Raw genomic sequence first — 17634 nt, 5'->3', positions numbered from 1 at the left:
ACATTGATGAAGTACATATACAAGAAATATCTAAGAGCGTCTGATTTTCCACTGTCGACATTTCCAGACGCAACGCTCCTAATGTTCTTTCACTTTGAAAACTGCTCTCGAGACGCGCACGACAAAGTGGCCCTAAAAATAGCTGTCCGACGTTCGCCCTGTGAGAATTAACGGCCAGGCTATTGGCCGCGAAATCGAGCGGAGTCGCCGCCTGGCGGCTGCTGGCTACACCGCGCCTAGTGTGGATTGCTCCTTGCGTCGTCTGCTAGCCACGTTGTGTTTGCATGTGAGCGTACGTCGGGCAAGTGCTCAAAAGGCGGTTTGTTCCTTTGCGTTGGTGCAACTTTAACCGCACGTACGTATGCTTAACACGATGTAAAGAAGCATTTGGCCGTGATCGGCTGTATATGTACTGTAATAATATCAGTGAGTGCACTTGTCGAGAGTGCTGTGTGTGGTCGTCGTACCCTCCGTTCACGAGAGTCATATCAGTGTAGGTGCGGCTATGTGGTTCAAGCGCATTGCAAAGTGCATTAGGCGTTGCCCTAAAGATGAGAAGTATTAAATGTCATGTGAATATAGCCTTTTAGCAGCTTGGTGGTAAAAAACATCTCCCGCTAAAGGGGACCATGAGGCGATGCGAAGCCGGAGCACTTGCACGATCGCGTTCCGTTGGCGTTCGTTGGGCATGCTACCGACCTCGCGTTGTGGAACGCGAAAAGGGACGCTACGCGCGTCGTATCTTCCATCTAGCCTGGCCGTTAAATCTCACAGGGCGAGCGGGGAACGCGGTCGACAGGCGGGCGAGAGGGGGGCAGCGTAGGAGAGGAGGGAGTAGGGGAGAGGACGCGCATGCGCTCGAGCTCATCGCGGCGTTGCGCAGGAGAGAATTTCGGCATGTCTAGTCCGCGTTTCAGAGGAAGAGTGGAAAGGGGGAGGGGAGAGGGAGAGGGGAGATGGAAACTGGAGAGGGAAAGTGGAGAGGGAAAGTGGAGAGGGGAGGAAATGGAGAGGGTAATGGGAGAGGGGGAAGGGAGAGATAATGTGGAGAGGGAAAGTGGAGAGGGGAAGGGGAGGGGAAAGTGGAGAGGGGAGGGGGAGAGGGTGAGTTGAGAGGAGGTGTGTGGAGAGGGTATGCGCAGTAAGGGTGGTCGCGCCGCACACCTCCACCACCGGATTGAGCTCCGCCTTAAGATACTTCGCATCTAAAAAGGCTCTCGCGCACTTGCGCGTTGTGGTTAGGTGTATAACTTCGGGACTGTCGTTATAGGTTACGCGACGAGCTTTAGCTGTGTACGGTCCTAGTCCCACTACACAGAAATATATCTGTCCGGTCGCGCCTGACACTTTGGTACTTAAATTGTCCCCTTAAAAAACAGAAAATGGAATGACCCGGAAATCGCAAAATTGAGTTGTCTTGCGCAATTTTAATTTGTGGCGGAATTTATACAAAAACACCCATGTACTTAGATTATGGTACGCGTTAAAGAGCCCTGATGGTCAAAATTAATCCAAACGGCGTGCTTTACATTTATGTCGTAGTAATTTCACGCGAAGCCACATCTTTTTTTCTTTACATTATCTTGAGTGTTTGTGTTGCGTTTTATAGATTGACGGAAGGCGGCGGATGTTATTCGCATGAAAAACGTACTTTGGTCCCGTAAAATAACCGGGCCTTTTTTCCATTACTCTCGTGCAAGTATAAGAAATGCGGATGAATATTTGAGCACGCAGTGCACGCAGTCATATTTGAACTCATCGTGCAGGAATACGGTCTTTCTTTTTGTTGGGGGGTATCCATATGAACAAGAAGTAAATAATTCAGTCGCGCTACATCAGTGGTGGAACACAAGCTAAACATATGCAAATAAATCTACAAGAAAACATCATCCATTGCGAAAACGCCGACTGTTGCCGAAGGCGGGCTACCGATTCGTTGGCAGAATGCGCTACTCTCACAAGTAATACTAACGTTCGGCGCGCTTCGTGCATTAATTCGGGAATGAAGAGCGCACATATTACCAGAAAGCTGCAATCAACGCATTTTGTTTGCCGGAAATCGGATCAAATCGCTCACAACGAAGCGCTATTGTGTGCGTTTCTATTCGCAATGCCCACGGACTATAGGTGGCACGCCGTGCTTTTCAAGATGGCGCCAGGAGGAGGGTGAACCTGTTTGTTAGCATAGGAACAGATAGGACGTGCGGACGTACGGCCCGTGCCACTTTCACCGGATGCAGTCATGAGCCGCGCTGAATTGGATATGAGACCAAAATACTTTCCCAAACCATGGAAAGTGCAAAGTACCCCCCACCCAATCATTTGCTGCGGTGTGAAAGGTTATATTTCAGCTCCGTTACCGTGCATAACGATGCTTTGCGATATCCTGTGCGCGCTAGATAAAACTGCATGAACTAAAATTGACGTATGAGCTAAACGGCAGACCGAGGTAGTACGTACCGAGCCTGCCTGACGGATTTGCCGCAGTAGTAGGCCGCCAGCGAGTAGCGTCATCGCTGCAGCACGGGACCGCACGTCGTCATTACTTGCGCAGTCGGGAACGCGGAGTTACGTCTTCAACGGAACACGAGCATTTAACATCCCATTCAGTAGCGCTTGTGTCACAGCCATGCTGAGACTCTAGCCGTGTGCAATTCACTTCACTCGCATGTTGCAGATTCGATCAGCCCGATCCAAACATGAATATCGAAACGAATGCACACTTATGCTTTTCGCAACGTCGAAGAAGTTAGCCGAGAGGCGTAGATTGCGGCCGTGACTGCACGTTCCATCGCTCTAACCATTTCGCTTCGCTGGTCGAGCTCGAGCGTGTTGGCGATGCGGCGCTCCATAATATCCACAATAATTGATACATGCAATGCACAAGAGGAACTATGCTTTTATTCTGATCTCTCTCAAGGATATTATACGTTAAATACAATCAAAGTGACTTACGAGCGTGAAAGAACATTAACGCACGAGGGGACGCGAAGTGCAACTCGCTCCTCGTGAGTTCAGCTGATCGTTCATCGTCGCTCTCACAGCTGTCACTCTCGGTGCTTTCACAGTCTTCAATCTCAAGTGAAAAATCCTCGTCGTCAAGATGGTTTCTTTCAACATCACTGCTGAAAGCAATCCGAAGAAATTCCTCCGCCGAACGACTGCGACCACTCCACGTCACCACGTTTACAATCAGAGAGACGTCTGGGCGCGAAGAACATTATGCTGTCGGATCGGTCAACGAGCAAATCGCTTGCAGTGTGCTGCCACCTATCAACAAACGTACAAAAACAAACGGCGCAGCGCTGGCTATGAAACCAACACCAACACACTGGCGAAGGACGGTGTGGAAAGCGTTCGCTCCACGAAAGGCGTGGAGCAGACGCGTCCTCGAATGATTTAAATGTCGCTCGCACGTTTAGTTACAGCGCTTTGCTGACAAAGGATAGAGGCCCTATTTTAATGTATCGACAACTTGAGATCGATGAGTTTTACAAGAGCACATCGCGAGCCCGCGCGACTTCCCGCGTAGTGTTATGGGATTCATGCTCTACAAGAAACACTGACCAATGCTATATGCAAGTAAAACAGGGTGAGATTCAACTGAATATGTCAGACGATAATATTTAACTAACCTACGTGGCTACAGAAAGCCTCGCGAAGCTGATAGTATGCGTACGCTGTGGGCTAGCATTGAAAGCGCGAGTTGCCACGTATTTTCACGAAAACTTCGCGTCTCGCAAGAACGAATCAGATTTCTCATGTCACGGAGGGCCCGGTTTGTTCACTGATGCAGGGAACGAGCAAAGTCGTAGTGTACCTTCCTTGCCAATGCGTTAACACTGAGGTTAGCACAGCCGAACAAGGGAGAGACTGCGTAGTGCTGCCATTTTATCGTCTGCTAACCCTCCTCGAGAGGACGCTCCTGAATTCCGCTTGGCGGCGCGACAGTCTATGGGCATTGCGAATACGCGCCGACAACCGCCCATCCACACTAGCGCGGCGACGGTGCTGCCACCTGTAGCCCAATCTCGCGGCGAATAGGGAAGACACGACGCGCGTAGCGTACCTCTTCGCGTTCCACGACGCTTTGAATGGATGGATGCAGGTTACGGCGGGGGACTTCGCCTCAGCTTAAGAACCTGGCGAGCCAGCTCCTAAAACGCGGCGCTGCGTAAGAAAAAAAAAAGAAGGAAAACACTAACACTGAGGAAAACAAAGTGTAACAACCTGATTAAGAAATTGAGCCGTTATCTCGCAGGCAGTGGCCGAAACGGCTCGTCTTGGTCATACCTGTATTAACATGCCTTCGATTGACCACTAAAAAAATAGATTGTCTTATTTGCGCCCTTGTCACCTATATGACGGTTCACCTTTGTTATCAGTTTTTTCCCACGTAGTGCTCGAGTTTTTTTTTTCTTTAGCGGAGCTCAAACCGGTGGTGGTGTGCGGCGTGACCTCCGCGGTCATCTCGGAGTCTACGAAGATGTAATGTACAGGTCGGTCCACTGTTAAAGGGAACAATTGCGTTCAGGGCATGTCAGGATATCGCTCTCTTGCAACAGTACAGTGGCTTAGATTTACATAAGACTACTGGTGGTTGACAGTTCCGACTCCCTTTGACAGACCAGTACCTTGAACGAACAACGTTTCCACATCCACTTGGAATGAGGGGGCCAGCAAAATGAAGGGGGCTCATTCGAGTGTTCCCTTTAACAGTGGACCGACCTGTACATCTCAAAGGTGATAATTCTGCGAAGTAACTATTTAGGTATTAAAGCCAAGAATGCCAGATTTAACGTAAAATTTAAAACAAAGGAAACGTTCTCTACTATTTCATAAAACAAAACAGCGACATTAATCACATTTAATAAGGTGGTTTGTAATTATTTTACGAAATTTTCGCCGCCAGTTTCCTTCACCGTCTGCTGTAACTATGGCAACTGTGACTCAAAGCGAAGCATGGCGAGGTGGTTCGAGATTGCCTTCGTGAATTTTTGACTCTTGCGTTGCCGTATATACCACATTTGCGTTTATGGTCGATGTGTTTGTTATGGTGTTTGAGGTAAACGCCAAGGCTTCATTTGACGTCTTGTTTCAACGAAATAAAAGCATGTAGCACACATGGTGTTCACCTGTCGGGGTCACTTCATGCGTTGCCGTTACGTTAACGCCAAGGAGATGCACCCTGTCTAAAGTGGCGTTGGCTTTACGTGGGATAGTTTCTCGCTTGGACAACTTGCACTGGCGCTGCCACGACCCCTTAAGCCCTTGAACATTCAATTTTATTATATCTTTATTATTTACTTATTACATACCTGCATCGCCCCAGGAGGCATTACAGCAGGGAGGCCCACGCCCACTTTTGCTGTAAGAGGAGCCCCTACCTTCTATGTATGTGTGTGACTGTGTGAATATATATATATATATATATATATATATATATATATATATATATATATATATATATATATATGTATATATATATATATATATATATATATATATATATTGCCACGCCCACTTCTTGTCTGGTTTGGTGTATTCGGGTTTGACCGGCAGGGACAGTTATCAACGCTCGACGCTGTCCGCGAAGCATTGTTCGAGAAGCTTCACGTCTATAGTAGATCGTTCTGTTAAGATTGCGCCCCGCACGCGAATGTTCCAGCTTTGTCTAGAGATAACGCCGCCACCAGCGATATTGCTGGAAAGTTCGATACCGCCTGTATAAAAGCCGACGCGATTGACCGCTTGTCAGTTTATCGACGGACGACGCCCTGTTCGCCGCTATCATTGTACAGCGTGTATTGCTGTAGCTCTAGTTCTCATTTTCCGGCCACAAGTTCGGCCAAATAAACAGTTTCATCCTGCAAACGCCGACTGCTGTCTTCGTCGACGTCACGACCACGTGACATCTGGTGGAGGTGCTGCTTCTTCCATGATCCGGACGCCCCCGCGAAGCGCTGACCCAAGTCCAAGCCGCGAGGAGGACGACAGCAAAGAATACCCCGATCGTCGAACAAGCCGCAGGCAGAAGGGACTGCAGCCAGAGCACGGGCTCCTTCCCGAACAAACCAGGCAGCCCAAGGTCCCAACACCCACCGCAGCGACGATGACCGACCCCGTGCAGCCTGCGCCGATCCTACTCCGGCAGCCCAAGGAGCCGCCAACCTTCCGCGGGTCGTCATTCGAAGACCCGGACACCTGGCTCGAGACTTTCGAAAGGGTCTCAACATTCAACAACTGGGACTCCGAGGACAAGCTGCGTCACGTTTACTTTTACCTCGAAGATGCAGCAAGAACCTGGTTCGAGAATCGGGAGTCCACTCTTCGAACTTGGGACGCCTTTCGCAGCGCTTTTCTGCAGACGTTTGCCAGCGTCGTCAGAAAAGAAAGGGCCGCAGCCTTGCTAGAGACGCGGGTCCAACTTCCAAATGAAAGTGTTGCCATCTTTGGAGAGGAAATGACCAGACTGTTCCGCCACGCTGACCCAGCCATGCCCGAGGACAAGAAAGTCAGGTTGCTCATGCGAGGGGTAACGCAAGAGCGCTTCGCTGGGCTGATGCGGAACCCACCATCGACAGTCCAAGAATTCATCTCAGAGGCGACGACGATTGAGAAGACCCTGGAAATGCGCAACCGCCAGTACAATCGCCGATCGATTCAAGACAGCCCAGCTGTTCATGCCGTCGGCTCCGACGACCTGCGTGAAACGATCCGAGCGATCGTGCGGGAAGAACTGCGCAAGCTTTTACCCTTACCACAGCCTGAAGTTGCCTCGATCGCTGATAACGTCCGAGAGGAAATACAGCAGTCTCTGGGCACCCCCGAGTCAGCGCAGCCACAGCCGCAAGCAGTGATCTATGCCGCTGCAGCCCGACGCAACGCCCACCCTCCTCGCCCACGTCAATACGCCGCGCCACCCCAGCAGTTCCGCCGCCGCCACCGACGTCATACCGCCCGCCAGCCGGCCAGCTATACACGCCGAGAAAGACCGACGTTTGGTGCACCCCCGACCACCGCCCACTCTGCTACCATTGCGGGGAAGCTGGCCACACTTACCGCCGCTGCCAGTACCGACAGATGGGACTGCGTGGGTTCGCCATCGACGCGCCGCGTCCACAGCGAGGGGAAAGACCACACGACATCGCCGACTACCTCGCGGGAACGCAATGGACGCCCCAACAACCTTCCCGTTCGCCGTCGCCAGGCCGCTACGTCTCCCCCCAACGCCGACCATACACTGGCCCAACGCGAGGCCGGTCACCCAGCCCGTATCCGGAAAACTAAGGGCAGCAACCGATGGAGGTGCGGTTGCTGTACGACGAAATACCGAAGATCCTCCGCCGCCGACGACAACGCCGCAACGACATCTAAAGAACACGCCGCAAGCCGAACGAAGCCCTGACGTCGAAACTTCACGGCCCGAAGAAGACCTGACGACACAACGACGAAGCAGCGGGACAAACCGACGTAGCCGTGATCCGACGCCGCGACCAAACCGAAACGGTAGGCGACGAACGAGTGACCTCGACGTTCTCATCGACGGCCACAACGTCACCGCTCTCGTCGATACTGGAGCCGACTATTCTGTCATCAGTGGACCGTTCGCGACGAAGCTGAAGAAAGTCAAAAACCGCCTGGAAGGCCCCGAAATCCGCACAGCGGGAGGTCACCTAGTAACGCCGGCAGGAATCTGCGCAGCGAGGGTCTCCATCAACAACCGGATTTATCCCGCAAGCTTCGTAGTCCTTCAGCATTGCTTCCGAGATGTCATCCTTGGTATGGACTTCTTAGGCCTTCATGGTGCAGTCATCGACCTCAGATCGAAGTCGATAACACTATCTACAGAAAAAGCATTACCGCGGTACACGCCGCCAGGGAAGCATGCCTTGAATGTGCTGGAAGACCAAGTCACCATTCCCCCTCGCTCCAGCGTCATCATTTCCGTCGGCTCTCAGAAAGTAGCAGACCTGGAAGGCGTCATTGAAGGCGACCAGCACCAGTTGATTAACCGCGAGATTTGCGTCGCAAGAGGAATAGCAGAGTTGCGGGGAGGCAAAGCAACAGTGATGCTCACAAATTTTAGCAACGAGTATAAGCACGTAAACAAAGGCACGACAGTCGCCTACATCGAAGGAATCACGGCTACGTCGATGGCTTTCGCCATCGCCGATTCTTCCGAGCCAACACCGACGAACCAAGCTTCTCAACCAGTTTTCGATGTTAATCCTAGCCTTCCGAAGCATAAACAAGAACAGCTCAAAACCCTGCTCTTGAAATACAGGGACTGCTTTTCGTTATCGTCAAGAATCCGCCAGACCCCAGTCGCAAAACATCGCATCATAACAGAGGAAAATGCCAGGCCACTCCGGCAGAGCCCGTACAGAGTTTCAACGCGAGAACGCGAATCCATAAAGAAACAAGTCGACGAAATGCTACGCGACGACATCATCCAGCCGTCGAAGAGTCCGTGGGCGTCACCCGTGGTGTTAGTGAAGAAGAAAGACGGAACCCTACGCTTCTGCGTCGATTATCGCCGCCTGAACAAAACCACGAAGAAGGATGTCTACCCTCTCCCACGGATAGACGACACCCTGGATCGACTCTACAACGCGAGGTACTTTTCGTCGATGGACCTCAAGACCGGCTATTGGCAAATCGAAGTCGACGAGAGAGACCGAGAGAAGACTGCCTTTATAACACCAGACGGCCTCTTCGAGTTCAAGGTTATGCCCTTTGGTCTTTGCTCGGCACCTGCGACGTTCCAGCGCGTTATGGACACCGTGCTGGCTGGATTGAAGTGGCAGACTTGCCTTGTGTACTTGGACGACGTCATTGTGTTTGCTTCAAGCTTCGACGAACACCTCCGGCGCCTTGACACTGTACTACAAGCAATCAAGACTTCTGGCCTCACCTTGAAGCCTGAAAAGTGCCGCTTTGCATACGAGGAGCTGCTGTTTTTGGGTCACGTGATCAGCAAGGATGGTGTTCGCCCAGACCCGCGGAAAACAGCTGCCATCGCTGCCTTCCCGCCCCCCACCGACACGAAAGCCGTGCGCCGTTTTCTCGGCTTGTGCGCCTACTACAGGCGCTTTGTTAAGGAATTTTCACGAATCGCCGAACCGCTAACTCACCTCACGAAGACCGACGTGCCATTCAAGTGGGAAACGGCGCAAATCGAAGCATTTGAAGAACTGAAACGACGCCTTCAGATGCCTCCGATACTAGCACATTTCGACGAATACGCCGATACGGAAATCCACACCGACGCAAGCAGCGTAGGACTCGGCGCCGTCCTTGTGCAGAAGACTGACGGGCAGGAAAGGGTCATCAGTTATGCTAGCCGGTCGCTATCAAAGGCAGAACGAACTATTCCACAACAGAAAAGGAGTGCCTAGCGATCATCTGGGCTGCATCCAAGTTTCGCCCCTACCTCTACGGCAGGCCCTTCAAAGTTGTGAGCGACCACCACGCATTGTGTTGGCTAGCTAACTTGAAGGACCCTTCAGGTCGCCTCGCACGGTGGAGCCTACGACTTCAAGAATTCGACATTACCGTCGTTTACAAGTCCAGAAGGAAACACTCCGACGCTGACTGCCTGTCTCGCGCCCCCGTCGACCCACCGCCGCAGGACGACAAGGAGGACGACTCCTTCTTGGGAATCATAAGTGCCGACGACTTCGCCGAACGACAGCGAACGGATCCAGAACTCAGGGGCCTTGTGGAATACCTCGAGGGCAGGACCACCGTTGTTCCGAAGGTATTCACGCGGGACTGGCGTCATTTTTCTTGCGCAACGGTGTTCTCCTAAAGAAGAACTTCTCACCGCTTCGAGCCGATTGCCTTCTCGTGGTACCCTCGACATTGCGGCCAGAGGTCCTCCAGGCTCTGCACGACGACCCGACGGCTGGACACCTGGGTGTTTCTCGCACGCTAGCAAGAATACAGGAGAAGTACTACTGGCCGCGCCTTTCCGCCGACGTCACTCGTTACGTGAAGACCTGCCGGGACTGTCAGCGACGCAAGACACCGCCCACTAAGCCAGCCGGACTTCTGCAGCCTATCGAGCCACCTCGACGGCCGTTCCAGCAAATCGGGATGGACTTACTGGGGCCGTTCCCGACGTCCAATACCGGAAACAAATGGATCGTCGTAGCTACAGACTACCTCACCCGCTACGCCGAGACGAGGGCCCTGCCTAGAGGCAGTGCCGCCGAGGTAGCGAAGTTCTTCGTTGAGAACATCGTCCTGCGTCATGGCGCCCCAGAAGTTCTCATCACCGACAGAGGTACGGAGTTTACTGCCGACCTAACTCAGGCAATACTGAGATACAGCCAAACAAGCCACCGCCGGACCACAGCGTACCACCCACAGACAAATGGCCTGACCGAGCGGCTAAACAAGACCATCGCCGACATGTTGGCCATGTATGTCGACGTCGAACACAAGACGTGGTATGCCATCCTTCCGTATGTGACCTTCGCATACAACACGGCCGTCCAAGAAACGACGCAGATGACGCCGTACAAGTTGGTCTACGGAAGGAGCCCGGCGACGACGCTCGACGCCATGCTACCCAACGTCACCGACGAAGAAAACCTCGATGCCACCGCTTACTTACAACGTGCCGAAGAAGCTCGACAGCTCGCCCGCCTGCGCATCAAGACCCAGCAGCACACCGACAGCCGTCGCTACAATCTTCGACGACGCTTCGCGGAATACCAGCGCGGCGACCGTGTTTGGGTCTGGACGCCGATACGCCGACGTGGGCTTAGCGAAAAACTCCTTCGGCGATACTTCGGGCCATACAAGGTTCTTCGACGCCTCGGCGCACTTGACTACGAGGTGATCCCGGACGGCATTACGAACTCCCAGCGACGCCGCGCACGAGCTGAAGTCGTCCATGTCGTGCGCCTTAAGCCGTTTTTTGCGCGTTAGCGAACCTGGGGACTCTATTTTTCTTCCTTTGTTATTGTAATTTATTTTTGTATGCACTTGTTTTTTTTCTCTCTTCTATGCTCTTTCACAAGCATCGGGACGATGCTTTCTTCAGAGGGGGGCAATGCCACGCCCACTTCTTGTCTTGTTTTGATGTATTCGGGTTTGACCGGCAGGGACAGTTATCAACGCTCGAGGCTGTCCGCGAAGCATTGTTCGAGAAGCTTCACGTCTATAGTAGATCGTTCTGTTAAGATTGCGCCCCGCACGCGAATGTTCCAGCTTTGTCTAGAGATAACGCCGCCACCAGCGATATTGCTGGAAAGTTCGATACCGCCTGTATAAAAGCCGACGCGATTGACCGCTTGTCAGTTGATCGACGGACGACGCCCTGTTCGCCGCTATCATTGTACAGCGTGTATTGCTGTAGCTCTAGTTCTCATTTTCCGGCCACAAGTTCGGCCAAATAAACAGTTTCATCCTGCAAACGCCGACTGCTGTCTTCGTCGACGTCACGACCACGTGGACAATATATATATATATATATATATATATATATATATATATATATATATATATATATATAGACACGTAGATTGCGAAGAGGCTGTCTTTGGTTGCCGTCAGACCAAATACGAAAACGATATACGCTTCTAAAAAAAAACAATTTGTCAACGTTTCGATTGGATACCGATCTTTATCAAGGCAATATTTACGAGGCTTCGATGCGCATTTATAGAATCGTCCTCCGAGCAGGTAGAGAGAGAGAGAAAGAAAAGGAAAAGGAATAAACAACGTAAAAATGAAAAAAAAATGAGTACCCAAAAGACCACGCGTATACACTCGGACATACAAAGAACATGTGCATCCTCGAGGAAATAAAAGGAAAACATATAAATGTATACATAGGTAACCCCGGTGGACACAATCATTAAGTACATTCCTATCGTCGATTGTCAAGTCCCACCTCTTCGGTTCACCCCTCCTCATTTGTTCGTGACGCATAGTGAGGGGGTAAGGCTTCACAAGAAGGGATAAGCGTTTAAAAATGGGTCTACGGACTATAAGCTTCACGAGAGTCTACTGTAGTTTAATATGAACAAATTATCACTGCGTAATACATGCACACAATACAGGAGAAATGCAAAAAAACGCATGTTAGACAAAAGCAAGAATTCCAAATATGATATCGTGAAGGATGATGCAACACCATTAACAACAAAAGCTTTTTTTTTTTTTTTGACCGACTCTATACGCACGACGTCGTGGGTCTTGGCGGAAGCGTGTACGCGACTGACGCGCCATGACGCGCCACGCGGCAACTTCAGAAAACGGAAAGCGCCCTCGCCTCCCTCGCTACTCTCGCTGCTCAGGCCACGTGCGTTTTCATGTTTTCATCGAGCGGCCGTGCACAGGCCCTGACTCGCTTTGATGTTCTAGTGGCTGCTGCATTGTGGACGGCATGGCATTCGAAGTAGGAGCACGATTTAGTTGTTTTAGCGATTTTGATCGCGCATTCAGAGAATTCCAGGTCGAAAATAATACTTTTCGTAGCAAAAGCGACAAAGACAGTAGACGTTGTCAGTTCGCGGCTAAGTGTCGGACTTGAACGTCTGCAAAAGAAGCTCAAGTACGCAAATGCTACGTATGTGCGTAAACACGCCGGGGAGCGGAGATGCACGGCTACTGGCGTACGACCTCAGCAAAGGTGAGCTGCAATCCATCTATCCTTTCTTAACTTGTACACTTGAACAATGAGCCGGCCTCGTGGGTTACGTTTGCAGTAGTTACCAATAGAAACAAAAATGTGCGCAGGACCATGAAGCAAGGGTGTCCCGCGACCGTTGTCATCGCAGCACGTCGGAGCAGCCAGCAGTTGGAGATAACAAAGATTGACTGCAACCACAATCACGAAGTGAACAAGGAAATTTTCCACTTGTACCCGGAAAACCGCCGGCTTACGCACGATGAGAAGGCATATGTCCTTCCTTTGCTTGACCTCAATGTGTTGCCGAACGTCATAGCTGGGAAGCTAGCAGAAAAGACGGGTAAGGACATGTGTTTTTTCCCTCTTTTTGCGACTCATTCTTTGCCTTAATTTTCGCACTTCCCGTCTTATTTGTCTCAGACCGCTCAAGTGCGACTTCCGAATAAGTTTTTTTCCCTGTTTAGTCAGTGCACGCTGTTCATACATGCATGTCTTTCTTTCCTGGTTTTTACCAACAGGAAAGGTGGTAACGACGCAGGATCTGCACAATGTCAAGCGAAATCGTCACGGCGAGACGAACCTGAGCAACTTGTTCAGAAGATAGAAAAGTGTCGTCAGCAACACCGGGCAAACATAATTCCCGTCACAGACGAAAATGGGGAGCTGCAGATTTTGTTCATTCAAACGCCACACATGCAGCAAGCATACAAGTCCTTCCCAGAGGTGGTGTTGCTTGATGCAACGTATAGGACAAACAAGTTAAAGATGCCACTTTTTGTATTTGTCGTGCAAGATGGGTGTGGCGAAAGCCAGGTAATTGCTTACGCTTTTGTTGCTTCTGAGCAGTGTCACCACGTCACTGAAATGCTCAGCGTCTTCGTGAAGGAAAACCCTTGGTCTGAAAATACTGGTGTTGTAGTCGTGGACAAGGACTTCACCGAAATTAGCGCAATTCGTAGCGCTTTCCCATCTGCTCCATCAATACAGTTGTGTCAGTTTCACGTGATGAAAGCATTCAGAACAGCAGCTAGCCACTTAGCACGTTCCAATGAAGAACGTGATAAAATGGTGACCACATTCAACGAAATGCTGCACGCCCCCAATTCAAGCAAATTTGAAGACGCGCAGTCAGAGTTCACAAGGTTTGCAAGCAAAGAATCAATAGAATACCTCGAGAAGAATTGGCTATCAATTAAGAACATGTGGGTTCGCCACATCTGCGACCAAGAGTTCACGTGTGGAGCCAACACGACTAACAGAGTTGAAGCGCACAATGGTTTTATAAAAACTGCATTGTCATCATCAACAAAGCTTCATGATGCTGTAAGGAAACTGCTAGATTTATCAAGCAGCATTGAAAGAAAGTCGGCCCACTTAGCAACGCTGCTGAAGACATCCGTCTTCTACAACCATTCTAGCAATAATAAAGTTGAGGAGGCATGTGCTAAAGTGCTGACCCCGTTCGCTTGTGGAGTAATTAGAAAACAGTTCTGCAAACTTGCAGAAAATGATATTGAAGTGACGAAAACAACAGAAAATTTGTACCATGTTACATTTTCGAATGGAGAAAGGTGGCATGATATTTCCATTGAAAGTCACTCGTGCAGCTGCACCTTCTCTTCCAAAATGGGGTTGCCTTGCCGGCACTTGTTGGCCGTGTACGTCAAATATGACATTGAGCCTGACTTGGAAAAAGCAGTACGAAGCCGCTGGCTCAAACGGTACCAGGTCGCATTCTTGCCAAATCAGCAAGCCGCTCCTGAGAACAGCACCCCCACAGACCAACTCCGAATACTTTCGATGCCTGGCCCAAAGTTTGAAAAAATGAACCGTAATCAGCGATACAATTTCGCTATGCGGACACTCAAGTCGCTTGCCGACACGTTGGCCGATTGTCAACCTGATATCTTTGCACAACGACTTGGGCTCTTGGAGGACTTGAACAGCACTTGGCTCAAAGGAGGTGAAGAGAAAAAGAGGGACTGCTCTATAAATTTAGCCACCAGCAGTGACAGTGAGTGTGACACACCAGCAGCTGAAAATCCTCATGGTCAAGCAGTTGAAGTTGAAAACATGCACAATGAACCTGAGGAAGCTGAAAATCCGGGTCAAGCCATTGAGCTGGAAAACGTGCAGGAAAAAGCTGGGGGAACCCGACAACCCTGGTCAAGCCGTTGAGGTAAAGAGCGTGCAGGGGAAATCTGAGGAAACAGGGAAAAGCTGTCCAATAAAGCTTCCAGCGGTGAAAAGCAGAGGACGTCCTGCCAAGCGCATTCGCCAAAGAACAATAAAGAGCAAGAGACAAGAAGAAGGTCTTGTGCCTTTCAAGGATTTATCTCCGAGGTCTCAAGAAAAATGTAAGAGAATATGCCTTTTGCAAGTATTCTGGAAGTGTGCAATCATTACTTGCTTGGAATGGAACAGAAAACATTTCTAGTGATGATTTTTTTGTCAGATACGTAATTTTTAAAGAACTTTTCAACATGCATTAAGCTAGTCCCTCAAGAAAGGTTAATATAAGGAAATGTTTTTTATTGGCATGGCTTGTCATGCTTGTACATTATGTGCTGGATATTTTTTTCAGTGCTCCTAACTGGCATTGCTGGCCAGGAGGCTGCAGCACGTGTTTTGAATGAAGGGAGAATCCTCGATGAGATGATATTGAAGTGCGCCCTGAGGAGTTGCCGAGCGCCCTCCTAGACCACCGGGTATCATTGCCAAAGCTGAAGAAATACTTCACCGCAGAGGCATGGCTGTTGCTCTCATCATCCAGTAAGAACCTTTCTCTTTCTGGTTATTATTTGTTTTGTGACAGCCATGCATGAGCGACTGTTCCTTGTCTGCAGTTGCTGTGAAAAAAAAGGAGACATATGGTGCTGCGCGCAATGCAAGAAGAAGGATGATGGCGAAATAAAAATGGTTTTGTGTGACCAGTGCTTGAAATGGTTTCACTGGTAAGTATAGGATGGCGTAAGTTCATAATTTGTTCACACATGCTTTTCTTGTTTGCATTATATCACAGGCCATTGGATGGCATAAGTTCATAATTTGTTCATACATGCTTTTCTTGTTTACATTATATCACAGGCCATGTGCTTCAGTGAAGAAGGAGGACCTAAAGCGTCACTGGTTCTGTATGAAGTGTTGCACTCACACATAGATACTTCCTGGAGTAATAAACACATTTTTTTCCTTTTGCACTTATGCTGTTTTGTTTTGCTGCTCAATAGACGGCAGGCTGTCTTCAGCAGTGTAGTGCCTTGTCAGCTGGAAACTGCAGTACTGCTAGGGGTCCGTCTGCTCTGTTGCAAAAGTTCAAGAGAGCTTGGTACGAGATGCGGAAATCGCGAGAGACCAAGGTGACTGAAATGTTGGATGCACAAAACACGACATCCCGTCCATTCCAGTCATCACCCAGGAAGCACATCAGCGTTATGTTTTTTTGTGTAGCGTGACAGTTTAGATAGGGTGACCACATTCCGACTAGCCAAATGCGGGAGACGCTGACAGAAAGGGAGGGGGGGGATCATTTGACACAGTACGATGAGAAATTTACTACAGTAAATTATTTCTAAACTTTTATATCTTGTCATCTCTGAAACAGGAAAAATAGAGTAACTGATACAAGTTGAAATACATACGACTGTAATATGCCCCAACATTAAACTGTTTCGACGGTGAGTGCAGCCGGTGCGTGAACAGCGCGGCTAGCTGACTTTTTCGGACGCTCGGTGTGCTTGCGGCAAACACATTCTCAAACAGGATGGCCAGATGCATATGAATTGAAGGCGCTGCTGAACAACAATAGGGTGTTCACCCTATTAGCGTTGTTAAAGTCCTCCAGTTCCACTGCATCAACTACCTCGCCAGCGCTCCGTACTGGTTTCTCCCAACGAGGACAACTTTTCTTGGCAATGGCAATGAAGGGAAAGCTACGGGGGTGGAGCTTCAGCACATGTACAATCGCCCAAATCTTTAACTATCGTGCGCGAGCGCCGACGTTTTTGTGCGTCAGCTCCGTATCAGAGGCCGTACGACGGAGCAAAGTTACAAACAGGGCGAGAGTAAGCGCATGCCCACGAAGCGCTCACAGCACTCACAGCTGGGCCCATTGTCTGCTTGGCTGTTCCTTCGTGAGAACGTCACCCTGCATTTACTCACTTCAGACGAGCAGGCAGCGCGTGTTGCTGGTTTATATTCCGATCAGCAAGCAAACGAGAAAATGAAATCCGCAGATACGTCACACGCCCCCCCCCCCTCCCCCCGCATGAGATAAGCTGAAAATGTGGATCGTTCATTTGTTATCTGGCGACGCAAATGCCTTTTTTTGCGCTTAGTCTCGCTCTGTTTGCAACTTCGCTCCTTCGTACGGTGCTGACGCACAAAAAGGTCAGCGCTCGCGCACGATAGTTAATATTTGGGTGGCTGTACATCTCACTAATGTGTGCTGCGTCCTGTCTCAAAGAGGGCTACATGTAGAAAATAAAGGAGTTGTTTTCATAACTTACGTAGAAATACGGTGGCATTTGCGGGACTGCATTAATTAACGATAGGAGACGCGCGATTTCACTTGTAGCCTTCGCTTCATTGCCAAGAAAAGTTGTCCGCGCCCCATCGAAAACTGCTGTTCTTTCCATGCGCAATTACGTGCGGAGCGATAAGGTGAACAAGGTGCAGAACACGCCCTCGTTTGCATTAAAACATCGTACTGTTCACAGCTGTAGGGCCCGTTACTTTGACGACATACACTAAACAATTCTCACACACGCGGCGACCGAACAGACACGCGCGGACCACTCGGTAGTGTCGGTAGTCCGATCGGTCCGACCCGACCCGGATGTTTTCAGCAACTGCCGCGTGGCGCGTCAGTCGCGTCGTGCGTATACACGCTTCCGCCAAGACCCACGACGTCGTGCGTATAGAGTCGGTCTTTTGACCTTTCACTCAATAATATTTTTAGCGGCATCACTTCAGTTACGACCACG

At 50.0% G+C, this 17634-nt stretch overlaps 1 protein-coding gene and 1 long non-coding RNA gene across 3 annotated transcripts; both read left to right on the top strand.

The window, feature by feature from the left end:
- The first annotated feature begins 12369 nt into the window (after positions 1-12369).
- Positions 12370-15420, top strand: LOC125759256 (zinc finger SWIM domain-containing protein 3-like). 2 transcript variants are annotated; one of them, XM_049417666.1, is made up of 3 exons: positions 12370-12989; positions 13168-15006; positions 15234-15420. In XM_049417666.1, the coding sequence occupies exon 2, from the start codon at positions 13343-13345 to the stop codon at positions 14825-14827; it is 1485 nt and encodes a 494-aa protein (XP_049273623.1). In that variant the 5' UTR covers positions 12370-12989; positions 13168-13342; the 3' UTR covers positions 14828-15006; positions 15234-15420. The 2 variants fall into 2 exon arrangements, with proteins under 2 accessions (XP_049273623.1, XP_049273622.1); XM_049417665.1 differs by lacking the exon at positions 12370-12989 and having other exon boundaries at positions 13111-15006.
- Positions 15421-15456: 36 nt separating this feature from the next.
- On the top strand, positions 15457-15840 carry LOC119399338 (uncharacterized). The gene is made up of 2 exons (XR_005184799.2): positions 15457-15603; positions 15737-15840. It is a non-coding gene; the product is annotated as an uncharacterized LOC119399338 (long non-coding RNA).
- The last annotated feature ends 1794 nt before the right edge of the window (positions 15841-17634 follow it).

Source organism: Rhipicephalus sanguineus, chromosome 7, assembly GCF_013339695.2.
Source record: "Rhipicephalus sanguineus isolate Rsan-2018 chromosome 7, BIME_Rsan_1.4, whole genome shotgun sequence".
NCBI lineage: Eukaryota > Metazoa > Arthropoda > Arachnida > Ixodida > Ixodidae > Rhipicephalus > Rhipicephalus sanguineus.
Note: the sequence above shows the minus strand (reverse complement) of the source record. Positions and strands in the feature narration are given on the sequence as shown.